The 23,779-nt window shown below is 33.5% G+C and overlaps 1 protein-coding gene across 2 annotated transcripts in view; it reads left to right on the top strand.

Annotated features, from left to right (window-relative positions):
• Positions 1-23,779, top strand: part of LOC149412861 (uncharacterized) — a 77,542-nt gene that overhangs the window by 24,915 nt on the left and 28,848 nt on the right. For both annotated transcript variants that reach the window (XM_089645133.1, XM_089645134.1), the window contains exons 2-6: positions 1,738-1,942; positions 3,093-3,238; positions 4,070-4,195; positions 7,389-7,574; positions 8,618-8,732. In XM_089645133.1, coding sequence (XP_089501259.1) covers positions 1,738-1,942; positions 3,093-3,238; positions 4,070-4,195; positions 7,389-7,574; positions 8,618-8,732 — 778 coding nt within the window. The remainder of the gene's footprint in view (positions 1-1,737; positions 1,943-3,092; positions 3,239-4,069; positions 4,196-7,388; positions 7,575-8,617; positions 8,733-23,779) is intronic.

The following is a 23,779-nucleotide window of genomic DNA, read 5'->3' on the forward strand; positions in this document are numbered from 1 at the left end:
TTACTTTTAATTTTACTACTACTTTAATACTTAACGAAGTGATGCGTCACAATCACATTCATTAACCGTGTGTTTGTAATTGTTCGCAATGTTCACTTACTTGAATGACATTAATTTATAAACTGACCTAATTAATTGGAAAGTTTTAAAAAATAGTGGATTAAATAATTTTGTTCTGCGTCAAATGGGGTGCAAAAAAACTTATTGAAATTATTTTTTATTAAATTTTTTTCTCCAATTGGTTTCACTTGGCTCAAGCGTAATCAGGGTATCGAGGTGAAAATAATCAAATATTTAAATAAATTATAATTAAAAACTAAGTGTTTGCATATTTTAATAATATGTCACACCATAAAGAGTTGGATTTCCACAATTTTATTTATTTTGCATCTGCCTGATTCTGTTTGATTAGAGTTTGCCCAGAGAAACCACAATGCAGGATTAAACTAGAATCCAATTGCATTCAAATGACTAGCAACCAATCATGAGCAAACAAATCATTGCAAATAATCAGAACGAACAAATCTTGTATTCAAAATTGACAAATTGCATGTCGGCACAACTAAACAATTTATGAAAACCGGTGTACAGAACAAAATTTACGTTCAATCTGTCAACCAAGAAATTCTTGAAAGATCGTTGAAATAATTTTATTTATTTACAGTTAAATACATAACGTGTTTGTATTTTGAATTTCCTCGTGCATAAATGCTGATTGATGTTGAGTTGAACCAATGTTGTTCCACAAAAAAATTGGTTAATAGTATAGTACGTTTTAAAACCAATTATTATTTGATTTTCATCTACACATTTTAAAATGTTTCAGTTGTTTTCGTAATAATATTAGATATTATTGTTATTAGTTGTACACATCAAGTTATTTGATATACAGTGTGTATCAGCACGTACCTGAAAGACTTTAACCAGCGATTCTTGATCATATTTGGAGTAAAAAATGTGGATGTGATTTTGTTGGGTATCCGGCAACTGGGGACAGTGGCAATTAAACACACTTTTGAATATGGTGTAAAATCTTGAAATGTGACGAAAAAACTAGGTTAGGTTTACGGGTCAATTTTTTCATCACTTTTAATGACTTTATTTCACTTCAAGTATGTGGAATCACCACTATCTTTAGCTGTCGTGGGACCATTTTTTTGTTCGGTGACTTTGTTTTTAATTAGAAACAAATAAATATAAATTTTCATCACTCGTCGTCACTGAGTACAACCTAGCGGATCACGTGATATGCACTATGTTTCATTCAAGCAGCACCATTTAAACGGGATAGTGATCAGTGGCGATGCGTGGTAGAATTTTTTGATTTTGTTTTTAATTGAAAATAATTACATTTTTACTGCAAATATGCTCAGGAATCGCTGGTTAAAGTCTATCGAGTACGTGCCGATACTGCCCGTATAAATGTATCCACGTAATAAATACTAAATCACCTAGGAAAATTAGTTAGCAATTAGTACCCAAAGCCGTGAAAATATCAAATGGATTGTAGAATTAGTGTTTTGAAAACAAAATTGCGTAAAAAAAAAACTCTAACTATGTATCAACGCTCAAGGTGAAAAATGGTGCTAGTGTTAAAAGCCGTACACATCGAGTGGAGAATTCTATTGCATGACTTAAATCTTTAGCGTGGTTTTTCTTTTCGTGTTTCCCAAAATGATATAAACTTTCTGTTTGTAAGTAACAAATAATATTTGGTTGTTTTCTTGTTTTTTCCAGTGGATATCCTCCGAGGATTCCTTCAAGTTATCACAGGATCGTCTGATCTCGTCCAAACCTATCATCCCACGGGTGCGATCATCCTACCGCCATCCACAGCGAGATGAGGGAGTGGCGCCGGTGGCCACCGCCCCCGGGGGCGCTACGCCATTTTCCATCGTGAAGGACATGTCGAGGAAGCTGGAGGAGACCGGCCATATTACTGGTGAGGTTATTAAAATTTTAGTTTGTTTTTCGGGATTATTCGGAAAGCAACGTCCAACGTCGACACGATATCAATATTATTGGTTGTTTGACGACATTTGCGTTCACTATTTCAATGACATGTGGCAGTTAAAATTGATTGAAATCTGCTTAGGTTCTTTTGCGCGGCCTATCGCCAGTCCATAGATAAGCTCTTCTACATCGCTAAATTAGCAGAAATCAAAATATATTTTAGAAAGATATTCAATATATCATTCATTATATTCATCCATACTCACCACCTGAACCATATTCCTCTTCAAAGAGTTGAAAAAATCAGAGACCTTGGATTATTACTTAACTATAAATTGCTATTTAAAGATCATATTGAACATATCTTAGAAAAAGCCTACAAACAAATAGGCTTCGTTCTACACGTCACAAAACCATTTAATAAAGTTTTTACATTTGAACTACTATATATGACATTCGAAAGATCTCATCTCAAGTTTGGATCTGGCGTTGGAATCCCCAATGCCAAACTTATATTAACCGAAAGGACATTATTATTTTTTTTTTAAATTATCATTTGGTCGTACTTTTTCTGTATTAGATCTTGAACTGCCTTATTGACTCACCAGCTCTATTATAAAGAATTGCATTTCGTTGCCTTGATCGCAATGCCAGTTCGAATACCTTATTTAAAATACAAAATTTCAAATCAAAATACGCCCAAAACTCTTCACTATGAGGTATCTGCAAAATTTACAGTACAGGTAATAATATTTTCCACTAAACCCTACATTTAAAAAAATCAAATTAACTTTACAATTTCAGTTCTACGCCTCACTGACAAACATCACAGTAGGTACAAGCACTCCATTATGGACTACCGCCATTGCTTCTTTGGACATTTTTTTATGAGCGAATCGCGTTTAGTTCTCCATTAATGGAGTTTCCGCTATTTACCCTTTTTAAAATCAGGCTTCAGTCTCTCGTAAACAAATTATATAATTCCTAAACACACTAACTTATTCACCTTCTCTAAGTAATCATTCACAGCTGTGTTATACGCTGATTTGAAAAAAAAACATGACTTGACTTATAATATGATTCGTATAACCGTAAAACAGCAATATCTCATATTGTAACCTAACCTCACTTTTATGTAGGTCATCACAACGTCGAGATGAGGTTCAATCATTCAAACAGGCTGCTGCAAGAGCAGAGGTCCAAGTCCATGCAGACCCCATCGGTGGGCCGGAGGAACGACAACCTCAACCTGGGAGGAGCTTCGCGGGGTGATGATATCCTTAAGGTAATATATTTGTATGATTTTTAAGGAAAATTTTTATCATTCGATGATACACAAATTAAAAAAAAATCCTTTTGCATGGTAGGGGTATTTCACAGAAATTTAAATTTACCATTGTTATTAATTAGCTAATCAGCGCCATCTTGTTTTTTAAAACATTTAAAGGTTCCCATTTAATGTTGATTATAGATCTGTTTCAGCTTTCTATCAAATTGTGATAAGCTGAAAAACATAAAAAAATGGCAGTTGTTCTTGATTACCGAAATTTGGTTAAAAGCTGAAACGATTCCAGAATCGGCATTTAACGGGACCCTTTAAATGTCAAAAGGATAACATGGAACTGATTAGCGAATTGATGAAAATGTTAAATTTGAGTTTCTGTGAACCGGAGAAATGTTGATTTGTGAATTTGTGGAGTTAATAATAACATTCCATTAAAAAATGAACTAATTGATCTCAATGTTACTTCTGTGAAACACACCAAACTGTTTTTGAATACGTTTTTTTGTAATTTATTTGAGTTATAACCATTTTGTTATGTAACTATTTCTGTTCGGGAGGAAAGTTCTAAATTTTATGATTCAGAGTTACTCACGGCGGCACAGCTTGTTAGTTCCTTGTGCATCCCTACTGGATAGGAAGAAGGTCTTTTGATCTCGATCGCAACCTAATATTTTTTCTTTTTTGTGTCCACTTCCATATTATATTGTTTTTGTATTATAGGTTTTGTGATATTTCCAAATACCCAGTGCAAAGAAGTTAAAATAGTCTGAGGAGAGTCGTGGCTGGCGTAAGGCTGTTATTTAGAGCTATGTTTAATAATTTATTTTGTAGGAAGGACATCTGGAATGGACAAAATTTTTGGATAACGGAAAGAAACCCAAGAAAAACTGGCAGAATAACTGGGCGATTTTGAAGAGGAGTGCGCTGGAGTTTTATCCGTACAATTACCCTAAACAAGTAAGCATTATAAATATTTACTAAGGCTAGGTAGGCCCTTTGAAAGGCTTTGCATTTTGACCTCCTGTTGCATCCGAAACAGCTTACGAATAACAGCTTGTAAATGGACTGTAAGTGTTTATTGGAATTGGGTGATAGTATATGTAGGAAAGAACAAGTTATGGAAGTAAAACGGGACGACCAATCACTTTCCACAGAATCTCTGCCAAAGAACACACAACACAATCACAATATAGTGAGTTTCACCGCGAAACCCGAAGTAATTATCGTCACAACAAAATGAGTGAGTACTTAACAATATTTTGTGCTTCCAAGATAGTCTGTTTTTGCTTGAAGAACGATATTAAGTGCAAGAACAACACCAACAACTTGCTTCCAAAGCAGTCCCAATTCATCTACTGGTTTACAAACAACCGCAGTCGAAATTGCTCTATTTTCTTGAAATTGTTATAATTCATAATTTTCATTTAAATTTCCAACAAGGTCAACACCGGAATTTAGCATACCGCTATCAGACTAACATATCGGATTTAAATAATAATATAAATATTATATATTAAGGTACACTGCAAGGTTTTTTCGGTAGTAAAAAAAACATTATATGTAAACATATTTTATATTCTATTAAATAAGACATTATGTTGATTAAATTACGGAGGTCTCCGTGGTTGAGTATTACGATACTTCGCAACGAATTCGGAGGTCTCGGGTTCAAATCCCGGCATGAGCAAGTAATTATTTTTTTTTTTGATATTTCATAATTTATTAAATTAAAATAATAAATATGTGGCAAATTTGTAGATACGTCTATATTTAAGTATCTCCCAGGTGAAAGTCCACTATTCAGAACCGAAAGTTCTTTGAAATGGCTGTAAACCTGTTTGGTGACCAGATCTGAATAGCCAGGTACTTCCTCATCTTATTGTACCTGATCTCCATCCCCTGCCCACTACTTTCAGCCTCATAACATACCCCAATTGGAGGATGCCATAATCTCACTTGTTCCAGACGGTTGGAAGCAATTGGGACACTTGTGCGGTACCTACTAACATACAATAAAAACAAAATGGCGATCAGTGTCACATCGTTACATTCCACAGCTATAAGAAATTTATCATAGACCCAAAGCGATTGGAATCCAGTTCTTTATGTAGATGCAATACCGGACAAGTGTTCCATTTGAGTGCCAGTGGATCTACGGCATCCAAATTAATAGACGAGCCAATCAGGAAAAAGGGAATAAACCAACATTACTCGCGCCGAGCGCGGGAGGCGGCGTGACCGCCCCACTTTCGGTGTTCTTACAGTAAATGAATCTGTCAGTATACAGGCAACTCACATTGTAATATCACCATTCGGTCCATGAAAATCAAATCTGCTTACGAATTATTAGTCCTTTTTACAATGGGGTTCTAATTGCTAACTCGCTAAAAAAACAAAATCTCGAGCTTGTTTCCCAAATTTTACATTTTGTTACACCATTTAGTAAGACACTTTTACAAGTGTGTTATAATTTACCCACCTCATTCAATTTTTAAAACATTCAGATCCTGCGCAGAAAAATTCCACAATGGGCAGCGCTGCAAACCTTTGCCTTACTTTAGGTAACTTTACTTTTCTGCATATGATCTGGTTATTGCAATGTGCGCTATTTGGCGGTCAATATACGACTGATATCAAAGTTTATCAAACCATACTTGAACGTTCCTGGTGCCAAAAATATGCCTCCAGCTCGTCGAAATGACATCGGCATCTCTGTTTGCCGAATGTGTAAGGAATGGGGTGAGGAGAGAAAAAAGATACAGAAGTCGGTAGAAGGTATTTGACTATTCAGACATTTTTTCGATTTCTGCTTTACGTATATTTACGGCCTACTTTTAGCATCGAATGACGAAGAATACAATAACCACCTTGACATTCTATTTTATAAGACTCCTATGATCGATCTAATCACGGCCTAGTGATCTACATTGCCAAATGTCATATTTTGTGGATACCATTAGTAGTCTACCTTCATAACAAGACATACATTATGTATTAATATGAAAGTCTAAGAAATCTGGAGCATTATGAGGGTAGGAATAGAAATAACCTTCGATTTAAGCTTGAAAGTGGCATTTGATACAGCGACCCTAATAAATAACCCCATCAGATGGCCTTAGCTCAGAGGCCTTGGGTTTGAACTGTGAAAGGATATATATTATATTTAGAGAGGTGGGTCGGTGTTTCAAGGGTTGAGAAAAATATCGGTCATATTCTGATAGATAGAATTGAAAACCCTGCACATAGCATCAAAAATGTATATTTTTATCATGTGAGTACCAACTGCTTCTACACGGAGAAAAATGATTATTGCTAATTTCATAAAAACCTTTTCAAATTTGGTAATTCGGTTAAAAACGGGATCGCAGGACTTTATCGAATGAATAGACAGGTTTCCTGATAAACTTTTAGTAAATTGCGAATGTATTATCAGGAAACCTGTTGATTCATTCGTAAGGCCTGCAATCCTGTTTTTAACTGCAGTACCAATAATTTACAAGAGATTCTTAATAAATTAACATATTAAGCCGGTGAGACTTTGGCATCCCCAATTGTGGTAGGTTGTGAGGCTGAAGGTAGCGGGGAGGGAAAGGAGATTTAGAAGCGGAAGGTGGGGAAGTACCTGGCCATTTAGATTTGGTCACCAAACGCAGCTAAAGCCGTTTCAAACTAAGTTTCGTTTCTTTCGCCAGAGTGATAATGAAAGTATCTACTGCTCTGGAACGTGCAGCAAATATAGATACTATTTTAAATTAAGACAATGTGAAATAACACAAATTTATGAAACAACTATTGTAACAAGTATTGTAACCACTCAATCATAGAAGCCGTCAAATATAACATAACTCCACATAGGAAAATAATTTTGCTGTGTGGAGTTATTGTAAAATAAGAGTGATAAATAGATACACTCAGTATCGTTGTCGAAAGAATACTAGAATCGAAAAGTTGCCTGAAATGGCTTTGGGATGAGATTTTTAAATCCCGGTAGGTTCTTCCTTCATTCCTCTTCCTTATCCACTGTAACTCCCCATATTTATAAGTCTAACAAAATACTCGTTGAGGATACACGTACCCCATACACCTTCATTTCTTTTGAAGAGAACAAAAGAAATAACATTTTGATGAAAAAACAATTGTTTTTGTACAGAAATCCGCTCCTATCGACGTGTTCCTATTGGACGATCCCTTGGTAACCGAAGCCACGTCTCAGCATACCAGACAAAGTCATGCCAGCGTTCTCAGTAGCAAGAGGAATCAAATCCTGCTCCGACATAAGGATCAAACTGAAGCCAATGAATGGATCAAAATGATTACGAGCACCATCAATAGACAGGTGAGAAAAGTTATATTTTAATAAAAGAAAGCATTCCCTTAAACTTTATTCTCTTAACATTTGACATTGTTGTAAGTTAATGACATTTAATTAAATTAAAATAAATTCATCTAAATAAAATGAATAGAATTTTTTACATACATACACTTGACAAACTTTGATTTATTTTGGGGTATTATGTCGTGTTGCGCTACCTCCTTCTTTGGCCAACGATTCTGACAGCATTACAATATCCATCATCACACATCACCCGAGATCGTGCAACACGGCATAATACCCCAAAAATAAATCACTAAAATTCTTTTGGCATTAAAAATCTCAAATCATATCAAACTTATTTAAAAAAAAAAACTTTGACAAGACGGTTAAATAAATAGTGTAAACCACCTACGAGTGAAACAAATAAAATAAAATACATGTTATATACATATCGTATTTGCAATATTTACACTTAAAAAATACAACTATATAAATATAGATTTTGTTTTCTTGATGGAATAACTAAATATTAAAGAATTAAATGGAATCTGAAAGTGGAAATTAACCCACTTCCCGACATTTGACCCAGCTAAAACTTGGCAGATATACTCGTTGTCGGTGATAATGCATTCCTGCACACAGATACACAAGAATTTTCCTGAAATTGGGTGACATTACATTTAAAAATTAATTTAGGTACCATCCAATAGGGTTTGGCTTAAGTTGCATGTTATTCCTGGAGAGGAAGGTTAAATCCTCATCAAATCAAATTTACAAAAAATAAAACTATTTAAAAGACGCTTTAAAAGTTCACAACAGCTCAAAGCCAGTCCCTTGGAGGAAAGACTCCAGACTCAATCCTCAGTCCAACAAAAAAAAAAGATTTACGGTAAAAAGACGAAAGTGTTTTTAAGGAGTTGATTTAAAAACAATTTAAACTAACTAATGGATTTCTCAGTTTGGATTGGCGAAAGCGATAGTTAAGAAAAATAGTTTTTTGGAGCAGTTCATTTCAATCTACTTTCGTGACATTTATTTTGATTGTTATAATTTGTTTTCCTCAGGCCACCGACTACCAATGTCCGGACACCAGTTCATTGAGCCAAGCTTCCTCGGTTGGTACCCCTTCCCCGTCTCCCAAGCACAAACACTCCAAGACTAAAGGCTTCTCCGTGAAAGGTCAGTCAGCATGAAGCCAATTATAATTAATACACCCTCATGTGCATTGCTTTACACGATTAAAAAATATATAGGTAGGCTAGGTATTGGGAATAGGTGAATGCTTTATCTTTAAAATATACGAAAATCGACGTGTTTTGAAAAAAATCGCTTTGTAAAAGAATTTTGAAATTCCTTTGAGATCGCACAAATCTTGCTCGGGTTAAATTGCCACTGTTGAAGATAAGGTTGAATTGCCACTAAATAGGAATGCTTCGTTATTGCTAATGTCTTTGTCGAGCATCTCCAATTTTTTCCACCATTCAATACTGTATACCAGTGCTCCGCAACCTTTTCTCACCTAAGACGCACTCAAATTCTTCTCGGAATTCCGCGGCACACCAAAAGCTAAAATATATAAGTATTAAATCGATACACAAATTTTATGTTTTTTATTTGAAAAGTATACATACATATAACTTTAACATATTTAATAATTATTATAAATTAATAATAAATTAATGTGATAACTAGGCGTGTTTCGATGAACACAAAAGTTTTATATTCAGCTCGATTTTTGACAGCACGACTTTGACCACTTATCACTTTTAATTAATAAAAACGTTGAAAAACTTTGCTCACATCAATATGTCGTTGAAAATGGAAGTAGTGTTAGGATTGCTTTGTCGAAAATGCGAGGATATTCATATAGGATAACGTAAATCCAGAAAACATCCAATAGAACTTCGGAGAAGTGAAGTTTTAAATCATGTCATTATATAAATCTATAAATTCCTTTCGAATTATATAGAGTAAGTGCTTCCGTAAAATTTATTGCATTGGTTGCAAAAGGATTTCGAATCCAATCGTATTGTTCCGTATTAACGGAATAAAAATACAGATCAAATTTGTGCTGAAGCATACTTAAATGTTGTTGGGCCAGATCCAAAATTAATTGTTTGTTTTCAATTGTACTTTGGTTTGTCTTTTGGTACATTTCCAAATATCCTTTTTGCAACTCTTTCTGCCAAAGTTAGATTTTTTTCAACCCTTGTAATTTGTATTTTACATTTTTTATTAAGTTCATTCAAATGCTCGAATATATCAGCCATGTATGCAAGTTTAATCAATCAGTAACCATCATCGAGGTGCTGATATAGTTCGTGAATATTTTGATTTAAAAGAAACTCACGCCCCTCGTGACGAAGCTCAAACAATCTAGCCAAAACTTTGCCACGGGATATACAACATAATACAACAATACTACAAATAATATGTTAACTTTACAAAAAAGACGCACATTGTCAGACCTGTTGTTTCTACATAATCTGCTAAATAATAAAATAGATAGTCCCGAATTGCTATCCGTCATTGGTTTAAATGTTCCAACGAGGCGTACCAGGCACACTACACTATTTCATATTGAAGCCAACAATACCAATGCAGCAAACAATTCAGTTATTACTCGCGCAATCACAACATACACCCATTACGAAAAATTACTACATTTGGACATCTTTCATGATTCCTTTCTAACATACAAAACTAACTTATTAAATTTCTTAGCATGACATATTTCAAATATATTTTCACATCATTTTTCAAAACTCCTATTTATTAACAGTCAATTACAATTCGTGAGCAAATTATAATTCTTGTTTTCAATTCATTTATTATTTTTATTATTATCCACACACTTCCTTCCTTTTATAACAATCTTAGGCGAAATTACGTAATGATATTTTATGGACATACGTAATAGGTACTACAACTATGATAAAACTAAAAATATATAATTGTATCTAATTGTACTGTGTATGTCTTAACAAATAAATAAATAAATAAAAATAAATATCCAACGAATTTAAATATAAAACAATAGGGATTCACATTCGGCTCCCATTTCAGCACAGAATATTCCAAAGATTCTATTGTGTATTAAATACATAATGAAATATTGTAAGATGTCAAATACATTGAATTTGACCGTGGCACACCTGTATCGGGCTTACGACACACCAGTGTGCCACGGCACACCGGTTGCGTAGCACTGCTGTATACCACAATGTTACTGTTGAAATACTACATTACATCGACTTTAATTCTACTCCGTATCTCATTCTTCTTCTTCTACCACTCAAACCGCTCTCTAAACACTCCTGGCACTAATAAGAAGAAGATAACGGTCCACTACCTTTCGAGTTTGACGAGCGCGAACATAAGCTGAATTTTTGAATGGCGAAATTTTTATATATTAAAAGATGAAATATAAAAAGTGTAATAAATGTTTTTAAAGTAAAATTTCAAACTATCGATTTATACTGGAAAGCAAAATTTGTCGGAAATAAAATAAAATTTCTACCCAATATGACGCTTTATTTTATTTTTTTTTTTAAACTTCCGATTTTGTTGTCCGGGTTAAATCTTCCCCAAAGGAAAAACTTAACCCTTCCACACACTTTTCCACAAATGATCATCTAGTCAATCAATATTATGTAAGTGCATTATATAAGCAAAATAAATACAAAACAATACAAGAACAACTCGTCAACTCACCAGAGATCAAATGGGAAAATAATTCACCGACTCCAGATATTTTCATATCAGAGGGTTCGGCTGGGTAGAACTTCTAACAGGGCCTATAAATCCTACTGATCCCTCAACATAAATATTTAAAAAATCTTTTGTTATCCTACATGTATTCAAAATGACCGACTTTTGCACATATAAATTTTTTGATAGATCTAATACGCCTAAATTTTTAATTAGAGAGCTAGGAATAATGCCAGTAGTCGAAATAACGAATGGTAATATTTTTATAGTCTGAGAATGCCAAATTCTTTTTATTTCATTTCCTAAATCTGTGTATTTTCTTATTTTTTCGCTAACAGATTTTTGAATATTACAGGAATTTGGTATAGCGACATCAATGATATAAGTTATTTTTTTAATTTTGTCATGTAAAACAATAAATATCGGGTCTATTATGACTAATCGCTCGGTCTGTTAGAATAGTTTTATCATAATATATTTTATAAAATTCGTTTTCTAAAAATGAATTTGGTTCGTATTCATTAAATTTACATTAATTGCCTAATAATTATTTCTAGAATAATTTTAACAGAGGATTTACACGGAACTCGCGGTGTAACGACGGTGGGGAGTGGTCAATCACGGGGTTAGGACGCTAGAAACAGAATTAATTATCCCAGTCACGGTTAGTAGCTACTGCTCTAGCAGTGATACCAGTGGTATAAAATATTGTCAACGAAAAATATTTGTATTGCAAATTAAAGCAGTTTTCCTACAGTAGACTCAGAAAGATAACTTTTTAATAATTACCATTAACTCTAAAATCATTTGAAAACAAATTCTCTAATGGCCAATATTTTATAATATAAAATACAAATTAATAAAATAGCTCACATCCTTAACAGATTTTTAAGAACTTCTTTTTAAAATTTAAGTTTTATATGACAAAGTATGTGTAGCGTGTAGCCGTTTCTTAATGCTGGCCGTCTACTTCGATATATGAATAAAATTATCTTATTTCATTTACAAAATATTTATGTTTTCAGATCAAACTCAAAAAAAGGTAATTTTTCTCGTTATACAATAAAATAGCATCCGAAAAAAGAATCATATGTTGAAGATTTTGCAATTCAAAACATTTTTACATCCCTTAATCTTAATTTTTTCTAGGCTTATAAAATAAACGCGGTTAAAATAAAATTTGGTTCTGTATATAGTTAAAACCAATAATCTGAGGCTAGCCGCTAATTCTTGACAAAGTCAAATTGATAATGTGAATAGATAATGAATCTATTTACGGTAGGTGCTCGTGAATATTGTAGGCAATCAATTAATTACGATTTAATTCGACAATTCAACTCAAAAACTACGTTAAATTTGTTACGTAGGTTAGATTTATAGTTTTTTCATCAGTTTTAATTACTTAATATTATGGAATTTATGTAAATTCCGCACAAGAGTCCCAACTACTCCCAACCGTCCGGAGCCAGTGAGACTATGGCCTCCCCAATTGTAGTGAGGTTGAAGGTAGTAGGGAGGGGAAGGATATGGGGATGAGGAAGGTGAGGGATTCTCTGGCTATTCAGGTCTTGACACCAAACATGGTTAAAGCCGTTCCAAGCAACGTTTCAATTTTGAATGTTGATCTTATACCAGGGCGATATTGAGAGTATCTTCCACTCTGGAAAGTTCCGCAATATATATGATGTCACAAATTCATCAAATAAAATTTACTTGCGCACGCCGGAATTTGAACCGGCGACCTTCGTATTGCTAGTCGACAGCCTTTCCCCTAAACCACGGAGACCATCAAAGGTGTGTTAAATTGTCATTGTATTATCATGGATCCGCAGTATTTTCCGTGAAGACACTCCTAATATTGGTTTGCCTGTAAAAACAGATTAAGTGGAATTCCGGAAGGAAATGATCGTCTTGGCTCTATAAATAAACCAGCAGACTTGAGCGGATCGATATTTGGAACTGGGGACAACAAAAATACCACTTACTTTTACATATTGACATGTACACAGTGTTTCAACAAAACCGCCTCAACCAAGGGCAGGACACTGAATGATGTTTGCCTGCTATTATTTACTGTAGGATCTTATATAAACAGCAGGCCAACTTGATTCAGAGTACTGACTGGGTGGCGATTGTTTTGCTTTAGTGAAATAACGAGAAACTTCAGGAGATTCTAGGAAAATCATCGTAATTAAGTTTTGAACATTTCAAACCTACATAGATTAAAGTCTACTTTCTAAAATTGTTGTTTAAATTTGTTTGAATTTGAAAAAAATTGGGCCCATATGAAGATACTTATTGTGGTACTTTGATTGCACAATTTTAATAGTGTTTTTTGCTGTAATAATATCACGTCAACGGGACTTTTTTTCAAGTATCGTTTTGACACTTATGAATAATTTTATCGGTTGGCTGAAATAATAATATGGTTTGAATAATTTGCCACATTGACATCTGAAATTAAATAATACATTTGTGACGATATGAGTACGTAACATTTTTAAAATTCAGAATACATGGTTCATATATTTTCAGTACATATAATGAATTTATACCGCCTTCTGAAAATGTCTTCCATATAGTTGATCGGGGTTCGATTTTCAGTCGGGGCATTTTTTTAAAAAATATTTTTTTAACTTGACGTACTTGACTTACTTTAACTAGTGAATACCTAGTCCAATAACTACAGATATTTCATGTTTCAAGATGGAAAAAAAAGGTTTTAAACTTTACATGCCGTGCTTTTTTGTGGGTTTGCGCTAGTGCAATAATAAAAATAACGCTATTGTAAGTTTGCCGATTTCAAACACTAATAGGTATTCGACAAGATAATTTATGAAAATTAAAAATATTCAATAGATTCAGGGACCATTTTTCGATTCGTAAATCATTTTTTTATTTAAAAATATATTTCTTTTATAAAAAAACATAAATATCTAATACTAAAAAAACTAATTACAATAAAAATGTTTTCTTTTTAACGTAACTACGCAATTCAATAGAGAAAAACGTTTATCGTGTTTGAGTTGAGGAGTATTGCCATTACAATATATCTTACAATGACCTTGAAATATTTTTGAAAAATTAATTGACGTTAGAAGTGTCGGTGTATTTACTCATAAAATCAATTTAAGAGTAAAGTACACCGTCGAGGATTTTGAGGAGGTAGCAACCCATGTAACGTGAAAACGTTTGAGATATTGTTGCCACAAAAATGATATCTTTCGAGTTTTTTTCCAGACTTTGACGTAGAATAAACAACAACAATGATTAATTGAAATGTGATATAAGAGATTCGTGCCCCGTTAACCCCAAAATAGAAGCAATTCGCTGTGTTATATTGGAGGAAGGTTTCTGAAGACACGAAAATGAAATTTTGCATAACGCATGATGTTATTCTACTATGTTATTCTGAAGCTAAGAACGTGAGTGAACTGGAGCAGCACAGTAACAAATCTTGTTGTTTTTGAACTCTACAAAGGGATTGCTTAGATTTAGAGATTTGTAACATATGTGTATACAGCTTATGTTAGATTCAATAATAAGACTAAATCTAATTCAGAAGGTGCTTTATTATAATGAATCTATGTCACATTGGACAATTATTAACCTCTCCGACCTCTTAAATATTTTGTTAGAATTTGTATGTATTTCCGCATTGCAATAAAATCCATATAATTGGAATATTTCTGAACGTATCTGAAAAGTAAAAACTATTTTGAAAGGTGATGAAATACACAAGTTTTATTATTAAAAATAAGCCTTTAATTTTAGAAATAGTAAAAGTATTAATACCTTTAAAAGCTTTAAAAATGGCTCACCTAACGCTTTTTCGCCTAAACACCGAAATAAAATAACAGATATAGAAAAATATAACCCACCATATTTTATTAGACAAATGTATTCAAAACATTATAGTCACCTCACTTTACTGTTGCTTCATAAAACATAATTAATAAAATATCTACATATTTTTTTCTTAAATTTTTTAAAGATTTGAATATAAAGCGTGGTGTTTTCTATTTCTAACACGGTCTAGAACACTTTTATTACCACGACAGTAAAGGAGATAATGATTTCTGAGACCATATGAGCTGTTCACGAAAGCTAACGCATTAGTCTGAGGGGAAAAGATCCAGATAAATTTATAACTTACACGAGTAAGCAAACGAGATGTAAGTTGAAAAGGTGCAGCTCGTCCGAAGAGACGCGAAAACCATTATTTATCGAATATCATCGTCTGAGGAGTTTTCCGCTAATGGCGCAGTGAACAAAGTAAAGTCCGTCAATTGTAATAATCGTACTATTTAGATGATTTGCATAGCGATGTTTTCTATGAAAAATCATCTCAAGGGCGCTGTACAAATATATATTTTAATGCTCTATTATGTAGATATTTTTGTCTATTGCCAGGAGTGGCGACAAAGCATTCTTCCAAGGGTTCTGCTCTATAATAAATAAATTTATTTTAATTTTATGAAAAGTTATGAACAAACATCAGGACTTTTCCATGAAAAACCTTATGAACAAATATGGATATTCCCATCAAAAACGTTATGAATAAACATCTGGACATTCCCATCAAAAACGTGCTTTCAACAATTCCCTCATTTTTTAGAAAAGACATTTCTTCACTGTTTCCGGGTGGTTTCACAAACTCTAAAAAACTCCGGGGTCAACGAAACACTTCATTTGTGATAGATAAAAATAAGCTCAGATTATTATTAGCAGGCGGTAGAAATGGTTCTATGCCTTGACCTTGAGGTAGCAATAGTTTTTATTATAATCTCAATCCCTTCATTATCTAAAGCTATGTGCCATCTACGGGTAATCTCTATCTTAAACTTTTCTGTAGGATATCACACTATTCTTTCACCTTTTTTAAAATTCACGAACATATTATACATTCAGTGGTATAGAATTGATTGTCCCCTCTAAAGAAAAAAAAACTCCAGTCTTTCATTTACGAAATTTGCCCATTACCACAAATTAATACACAAAATCGCCTTCCCTCTATCCATAGCTTGAAATTATGGCCTAGAACACCCTTGAAGGGTGAAAACAAGAAACTTGAAAAAAATAACAATCATAAGATTTTCCCCTAAAAGCCCAGCGAATGAATTCTTGAATGAAGTAAAACGATTTTTAAGATTCAAACAAATATAAAAGACCTTTCTATCGCGAAGCAGGAATTCTGGGCCCTACACGGAGAAAACACGTGTTCATGCACCTACACTTGCCTTGATAATCGTCAATGACGAAACATTATGATTTTTATGTGACACGTGTTGTTATAAATTCGTATTTTACAAAAAGTTTACTAGAAAACCTTTCAATTCATTCGTTAAAAGCCTGCAATTCCGTTTTTAACCGTATATCGATTAATTTGAAGAGATTTTTAATAAATTAGTACTATTTAATAATCAGTAATTTTTTCCGTGTACTTATAACTTACGAATTGAAAAAAAATTGGAAAATCTAAAGATTTTTCAACATTGGGTCGATCGAAAAAGGTGTGATTATATATGTGCCTACCAATATACGCGTATTTCTATTATTGTGCTATATATGTGCCTACCAATATACGCGTGTTTCTATTATCGTGCTATATGTGCATACCAATATACGCGTGTTTCTATTATCGTGCTAGTGCCTACCAATATACGCGTGTTTCTATTATCGTGCTATATATGTGCCTACCAATATACGCGTGTTTTTATTATCATGCTATATGTGCCTACCAATATACGCGTGTTTCTATTATCGTGCTATTAAGCAATCCTAATCTATAGATTCAATTAACTTTATATCTTGAAATATCTTTTTTATCAAATTCTATTCAAATTATCCCCTTCACCCCCATTGTCCTCGCACATTCACATTCATATGAAATAACTCCCCTTCGTGTCACTTTACAATAAAGGTTACTTTACTCTGAACGGATAATCTCAAGAACTGAATTTTAACTGACTAAAAAAATGTATTGATGATCTACAGTCTCTCGTGTCTAGGATGAACGAAGTATGCATGAAGAATGAGTTAATGATGAATGTAAGTAAGTCTAAAGTAATGGTGTTTGAAAGAGAGAGTACGAAAACAGTGTGCAATATAATTGTGAATGAAGAATACTTGGAGCAGGTGGATGAGTTTGTGTATTTAGGAAGTATGTTAACGAGAGATGGGAAGGCTGAAAGAGATATTGAAAGAAGGGTAAATGCAGGTAATTCCGTTAATGGAGGACTGAACGTAGTTGGCGCTAGCAAAAAATTGTCCAAAGAAGCGAAGTTAGCAGTCCACAATGGAGTGCTGGTACCTACCTTGATGTATGGAAGTGAGGCATGGAACTGGAAAAGAAAGGATGAAAGTAGATTAAATGCTGTTGAAATGAGATCCCTGAGGCGTATGTGTGTAAAACCATATATGATCGTGTGAGGAATGTGGAGATCCGCAAAGAGTGCAAGGCTGATGTAAGCGTAGTGAGTAAGATTAAGAAAGGGACGCTTAGATCTGATGGTTTGGGCATGTAGAGCGAATGAGCGAAGATAGGAGTGTACGGAGGATATATGATGCAAATGCGAATAATAGCAGAAGTCGGGGACGCCCGAGGAAGACAAGGCACGATCAAGTGAATCAGATACTCGGGCCATGTCAAGAGTCAGAATAATAGAAGAGTATGTATGAGACGATGTATGAATGTGAATGAGGCAAGAAGTGTGTGCCAAGACCGAGCTATATGGCGGTCCGTCCTCTCTGCCTACTCCTGCGGGGAAACTGCAACAGGTTCTAGGATAGTAGATACCTGCTGTACTGTGTCGCATTGGTGAAAGACCTCCATTCCGAAAATAAATGTTGATCAAAATGACTTTAGGCAGGTTTGGTGATCAGATTCGAATAATCAGGTACTTCTCAACTTTCGTCTTTTTACCCAACTCCTTCCCCATCCCGCTCCCTTCAGCCTTATAACATACCCCGAACGGGTATGCCATTTTTTAACTGGCTCCGGACCAAATAATAAGGAAGTACAGAAATGCCATTTGGGCGTGTTTCGTCATTCAAAGTCTGACGATTCTCCTCTTAAATTTCATATGCACTATCATTCTGAAATTTAAATGGGATGGTGATATACGTTGTCAGGTAATCGTACGATAGATGTAGCGCATGTTAAATGGGCTAGAATCAAATCAGAGGCGACGTTGGTTACCATTCAAATTTATATGAAAGGCATTTCTAACGTTCCTCTTTATTCTATGCTCCGGACGGGAGTAGTTGATATTTGTGACTCTAAAATACTCGAAAAATTGAGCTTACTTGAGGCTCATTAACACGCCCATACCACACGTCTATCGGTGTATTTCTCCATTGTTACATTGTGTCATTGGCTTCCGTACCTACATTATTCTATACTGTACACTGTACAGTAATGTGAGTATGTTCGGCAGAGCGTGCGCGACCTCGAATTGTAATGTTGTGTAAACAGCAAGGCTGCTAATATGATGATAGCCTTTGCCTTTGGAGGGTCTGACGCGTCGTATAAAAGCGCCGGCTTATTGCACTTAGGGGATTAGTCCAGCTTGTTTGCACGCGCGATGGCAAAAGCTCGTGTAGATTGGCATTGAAGTTTATGACATTGAAATTGGACAATAGATATTGAATGTCGATAATGAGACAACGTGATATTTCTTTATCCTTTGTTACCTCTCGAAATGGCGAGAGAAAAAAGGGACAAACTTTCAAGTTTAATAATTTGCTTATTGTTTGTTTTTCTTGATATTACACAGGGTATTCAGAAAATCAGTAGAACAGGCGGTAAACTGATGAATAATTTGGAATCGATTTCGTTGTGTAACTTTTTTGATTTGTGCTTTCGTTTTCGAGTAAATCAAGTCTGAAGTTGGAATTTTGTAGGTCAAATTTAAAAAAAATCTGTCTTTAGGGGTTAATATCAGCTGTTTAAGGTCGTTTAAATGCGTAGAAATGTAGACCCCGCTCTAAAAGTTATTCATTAAAATTCTTTTAAAAAATATAAAAAAGTAATATTTAAAAAAAAAGTTTTTTAGGTTCTCTACGTGATGTACACAACCATTATGAGTACCAAAAAATATGCTTTGAATAAATTGAAACTTTCATCACCAATTACTTAAAAAATGAAACCGAAAAATATTTAATAATATATAACAATAAATTATAATTTAAAAAAACAGCATTTTGAGGCTATGATTATTTGTGACAGTTTCTCTTTTAATTTTTTTTCGTTTTTTAATTTATTCTATAGAAACGGACACTACATTCGTTACAGTGATGAAACAATTAGATACTAAATATTTCAATGTGGGTCAATAATCATATCAAAATGTCTCGTGTGTGGTATGTATACGAAATTACTCACAAAATAAATATAAAAACATGCTTGTTAAGCGATTTTTATGCCTATTACTTATTTTCTTGTTGACATAAGCCCTATATTCTTGTTGATATAAGACATAGTCAGAATTGACATATTTTTGGTTTGTGTATTTCTCGAAGGCGTATAGGTATGAAGCAATTACTTACCATGATTCCATGATTGGAAAATTCTTAAAGTAGAGTGAAAAGCCCATCAAATATTGATAATGTTAGTCAAATGCAGCCACGAAGACGACTCAATTAAACTTCATTCTATTTTGAATAGATAAAAGCAGATATTCGTGATATAATGGGATGATGGGACATGACTGGAGTAAATATTAATTGGTTTGGACTTGAATTATGTCTATCCATCTTTATAAGCCAAATAAGAAATACATTTTAAATGTGTCTTTGGAACAGCAAAGTTCTATATGCCATTGGTACGAAACTGAGATATTGATGTTTGTGTGAAAGTTTAAATTCCGAATAGAATTAGGATAAGTTGTTTCATTGAATTTGAACAATTCATCAAATTTCTATGCTCATTTTCAGGTTCTGTGAAAGTCCTATTCAAGTTCTGCTATTATATCATTATAGGCCAGTTATTTGATAGAATTGAAATAATAACAGAACTTGAAAAGAACTTGAAAATTGGTTTTGAAATTTGACGAATTGTTCAAATTCTGTGAAACAAAAACTAATTTGAGCATCAATTAATTCCTTACCTTACAATATTGTCAGTGGTTTAATTCTTTGTTTACCTGTTCTATGTCAAAGACATAATGATTACGATGAAGGTTGTTCAGGTGACATACTTATCTCGGCAGCCGGGACGTCGCTACTGTATATATGAAAAAAAACTAATTCGTGCACCAATTAGTTCCTTACCTTACAATATTGTCATTGGTTTAATTCTTTGTTGTTTCACTGATGATTCGTTACGTTGACATGGATTGTTTACTCGGTGATCTAAACAGGCCATAATATTAAATAATTAATTTCTTATTGTTACGTCACCTTTGATTATGAAATAATATATGGTCAACTGTCATACACATTCATACCCTTATTCGGGGCGCATATAATTGTCATTCAATTACAAATATTCTAAACGCCAGCCACCGCCGTACACTTAAAGGTTAAGTCACTGATTAGATAATGCAGTTTAAAAAAACTGATCCATATTATTCATGGCTAATAATTATTACTGATATGGCGAGACGATTATAGCTTCCACAATTTTGGGGAATGTTTTAAGCCTGAAGGAAACGGGGATAGAAAAGAGATGGGGAACAAGTAGGTTGGAAAGTACCTACCTTACAATTCAGACCTTGTAAAACACAGCGCGATTGCCACACATCTATGTAAACTGTAATAATTCCTATTTTTATTTGTTTGAGCCATGTTTTTCCTGCTGGGAAAAAGAAACCCCTGAGTCATAACCTAACCTAACCACAGTTTGATAATGAAACAGCCGTCACGCCTAGTAATAACTAAGCAGCAAAACTTGTTAATAAACAATCTGCTTTAAAAAATAATAATAATATAACTGAATATAAAAGAAATACTTAAAATCAAAAAAGAGTTTTGCAAATCAAACTTGATAACAATGAATTAATTAATACAGATATTCGTAAAGACAATATTGGCGAATCACAGTTGAAAATCATCAAATAAACGCATTGCCTTATGACTTATGAGGATAGCTTCCTAATACGAATGTGAGTTTTTAGCACAGTTATAAAATTGGAGATTTTTATGCAATTCTTCAATTTCAAAGTGACAGTGTTAGGTGAACGTGCGAAACTGCTACTTTCAAGTACAAATGGTACTGATAAAAATAAAAACAAAATAAACTGACACTCGGAAGACTTAAAAAATTCATAAAAATGGACTCGTTCAATTGTGTTTGAATTTGAGATATCTAAAATTTTTCCCAATTGATAATCCATGGGAGGAATAGTGAATAGGGTATACAAATTATCCAATTATTATTATTATGATAAATGAAGCAGTTACAATCGGAAAAAGAGACCATTGCATTACTGATAGACATTGCTGTGAAATTAGATTGAACTAAATTTACCGACAATATGATTATTTATGTTATGTTTATTAAATTAAAGAAAAATGTTGGACATGCAGACAAGCTGCTTTGTGGCAGGATAGCGTGACTACTTTTATGTTATAATTAAAGTTCTAGTAATATCAATGTTTTATAATAAATAACCTCAATGTGTTTATTTTATATGCTGACACTGGAATAGCGAAGAACCATTCTTAATCTAACGAGACGTGAAATGCGCTGATGAAACGAAGTGGAATTTCTCTAACGACGAGACATGGAAATGCTCTAACAATACGAAAAGTTAATGTGACTTGAATAGTGGCTTTTATTGCTACATAAGTGACTTTCAAATGCTCCGATTCTAAATTAAACAATGCTATAATTATCATCATCATGGACACTATAGAATATTATTTTTAATCATTGAAGACAATATTAAATACTCTTAAACGTAAGATGTGAAACAGAAAAGACAGAAAAATATTCAATCGCATCTAAGAATTGAACCCAGGACCTCTTCATTGCCGGGTAGCAGCTCTGACCACTGAGTTAATTTGACGTTTGTATCATAACTTCGACAGAGAGCAACCAACATTAATTAAAAAAGATCATCCTGGACTAGAAAATCAGCTCAATTATCATATCATTTCCCTGGCAAGGGAGAGGTTCAATTCCTAGAAGCTACTGAATCTTTTTCTGTTTCACATCTTTCGTTTGAGAGTCGTTAATAATGTCTTCAATGATTAAATATTACAATTTGAGGTTTTACTCATAAAGTTATTCCACTAAAAACAATAAATGTGTTTACTATTTTTCGTCAATATTATTTTTGATTATGCATATATAATTCATACAAGATTTTACTGATGGTAGGCAACATTGTAGTAGTACGTGCATTCATATTTAATCGAGGAAGTGCTATTCATAGAAATCGATTATTTGGATGAATAAAACAAATGAATGACAAAATGATTTTCTCTTTTTGAATTTCATGAATCAAATTGAACGTGGGCAAGCACTATTATTTATTATGACAATGAACCGTGAACACAAATATTGCTCGGGATATTGGAGGGTCCTAGATCCTGAAGTCGTTAAACATATATGTAGCTTAGTTTAATTAAAACAATTAGAGAAAGGTAAGTAAAGGAGTAAACCAAAAATGTTTCCCAATAATGCCGTAGGAAAGTGGTTGGGTTCCATCCAATCAGCCCCGCGCGTCTCAGTACCTTCCTACATTCGAGGAGGATAGGAAAAGGATGAAAAATTCCCTCATGAAAGTATAAAGTCTATTTACGAGTCATATGGTCTCCTGGACCCACCACGACACTTACGTTATTTTTATTCACCGCGTCACTTAAGGGTTAAAATGTTCCTTCATTTTTCCTGTGGCCAATATAACAACAAAATAATAAATGTACACAATATTGTGGTGTTTGGCGCGCCAATTTGAAGTGATCTTGACTGCACCAAACTGTGGTGTACTGGATCCTCTTTGATTATACTTGGTGTTCTTAAATTCAGTGGATTCTCGTGTAATGTAAGATGGGTTGACTTAGCAAAACTAATGGAGTGTGCGAGCCAGTAGTGCGACAATAACTGTTAACTAACTTCTACTAACTTAACTACTAGTACATGTTACTTTGAAGGAAACTACTGATGAAAAGACATGAAACAAAATTAAATCTATCCATGCATAATGATGTTGTCTCTTTCATAAACAAATGTCTCTTTCATACATTTAGACATACGATTATTACAATTATGAGTGATTTTCCCTTTGTCGAAGAAATCGGTAATGACATGTAACATGAAGATTTTAAAATTTTGTAAGTAGGCCATCAGAAATAACCACGTATTGGTCTAACAACATAATTTACAAGTTATTAAATAATTATATATTTTAAAATTGATTGCCTACATTTGATACCCTTTTTACTGAATATGTATAAAAATTCATAGTCGGTACATTTTTGTTATAAATAGGCAATAGAAATGATAACATAACCACACCAAAACACTCGTAATAATATTGATTAATTATGATAACAATTAGATTATT

This window comes from Hesperophylax consimilis, chromosome 22 (genome assembly GCF_061612785.1).
Source record: "Hesperophylax consimilis isolate HC1 chromosome 22, BYU_Hcon_1.0, whole genome shotgun sequence".
Classification (NCBI taxonomy): domain Eukaryota; kingdom Metazoa; phylum Arthropoda; class Insecta; order Trichoptera; family Limnephilidae; genus Hesperophylax; species Hesperophylax consimilis.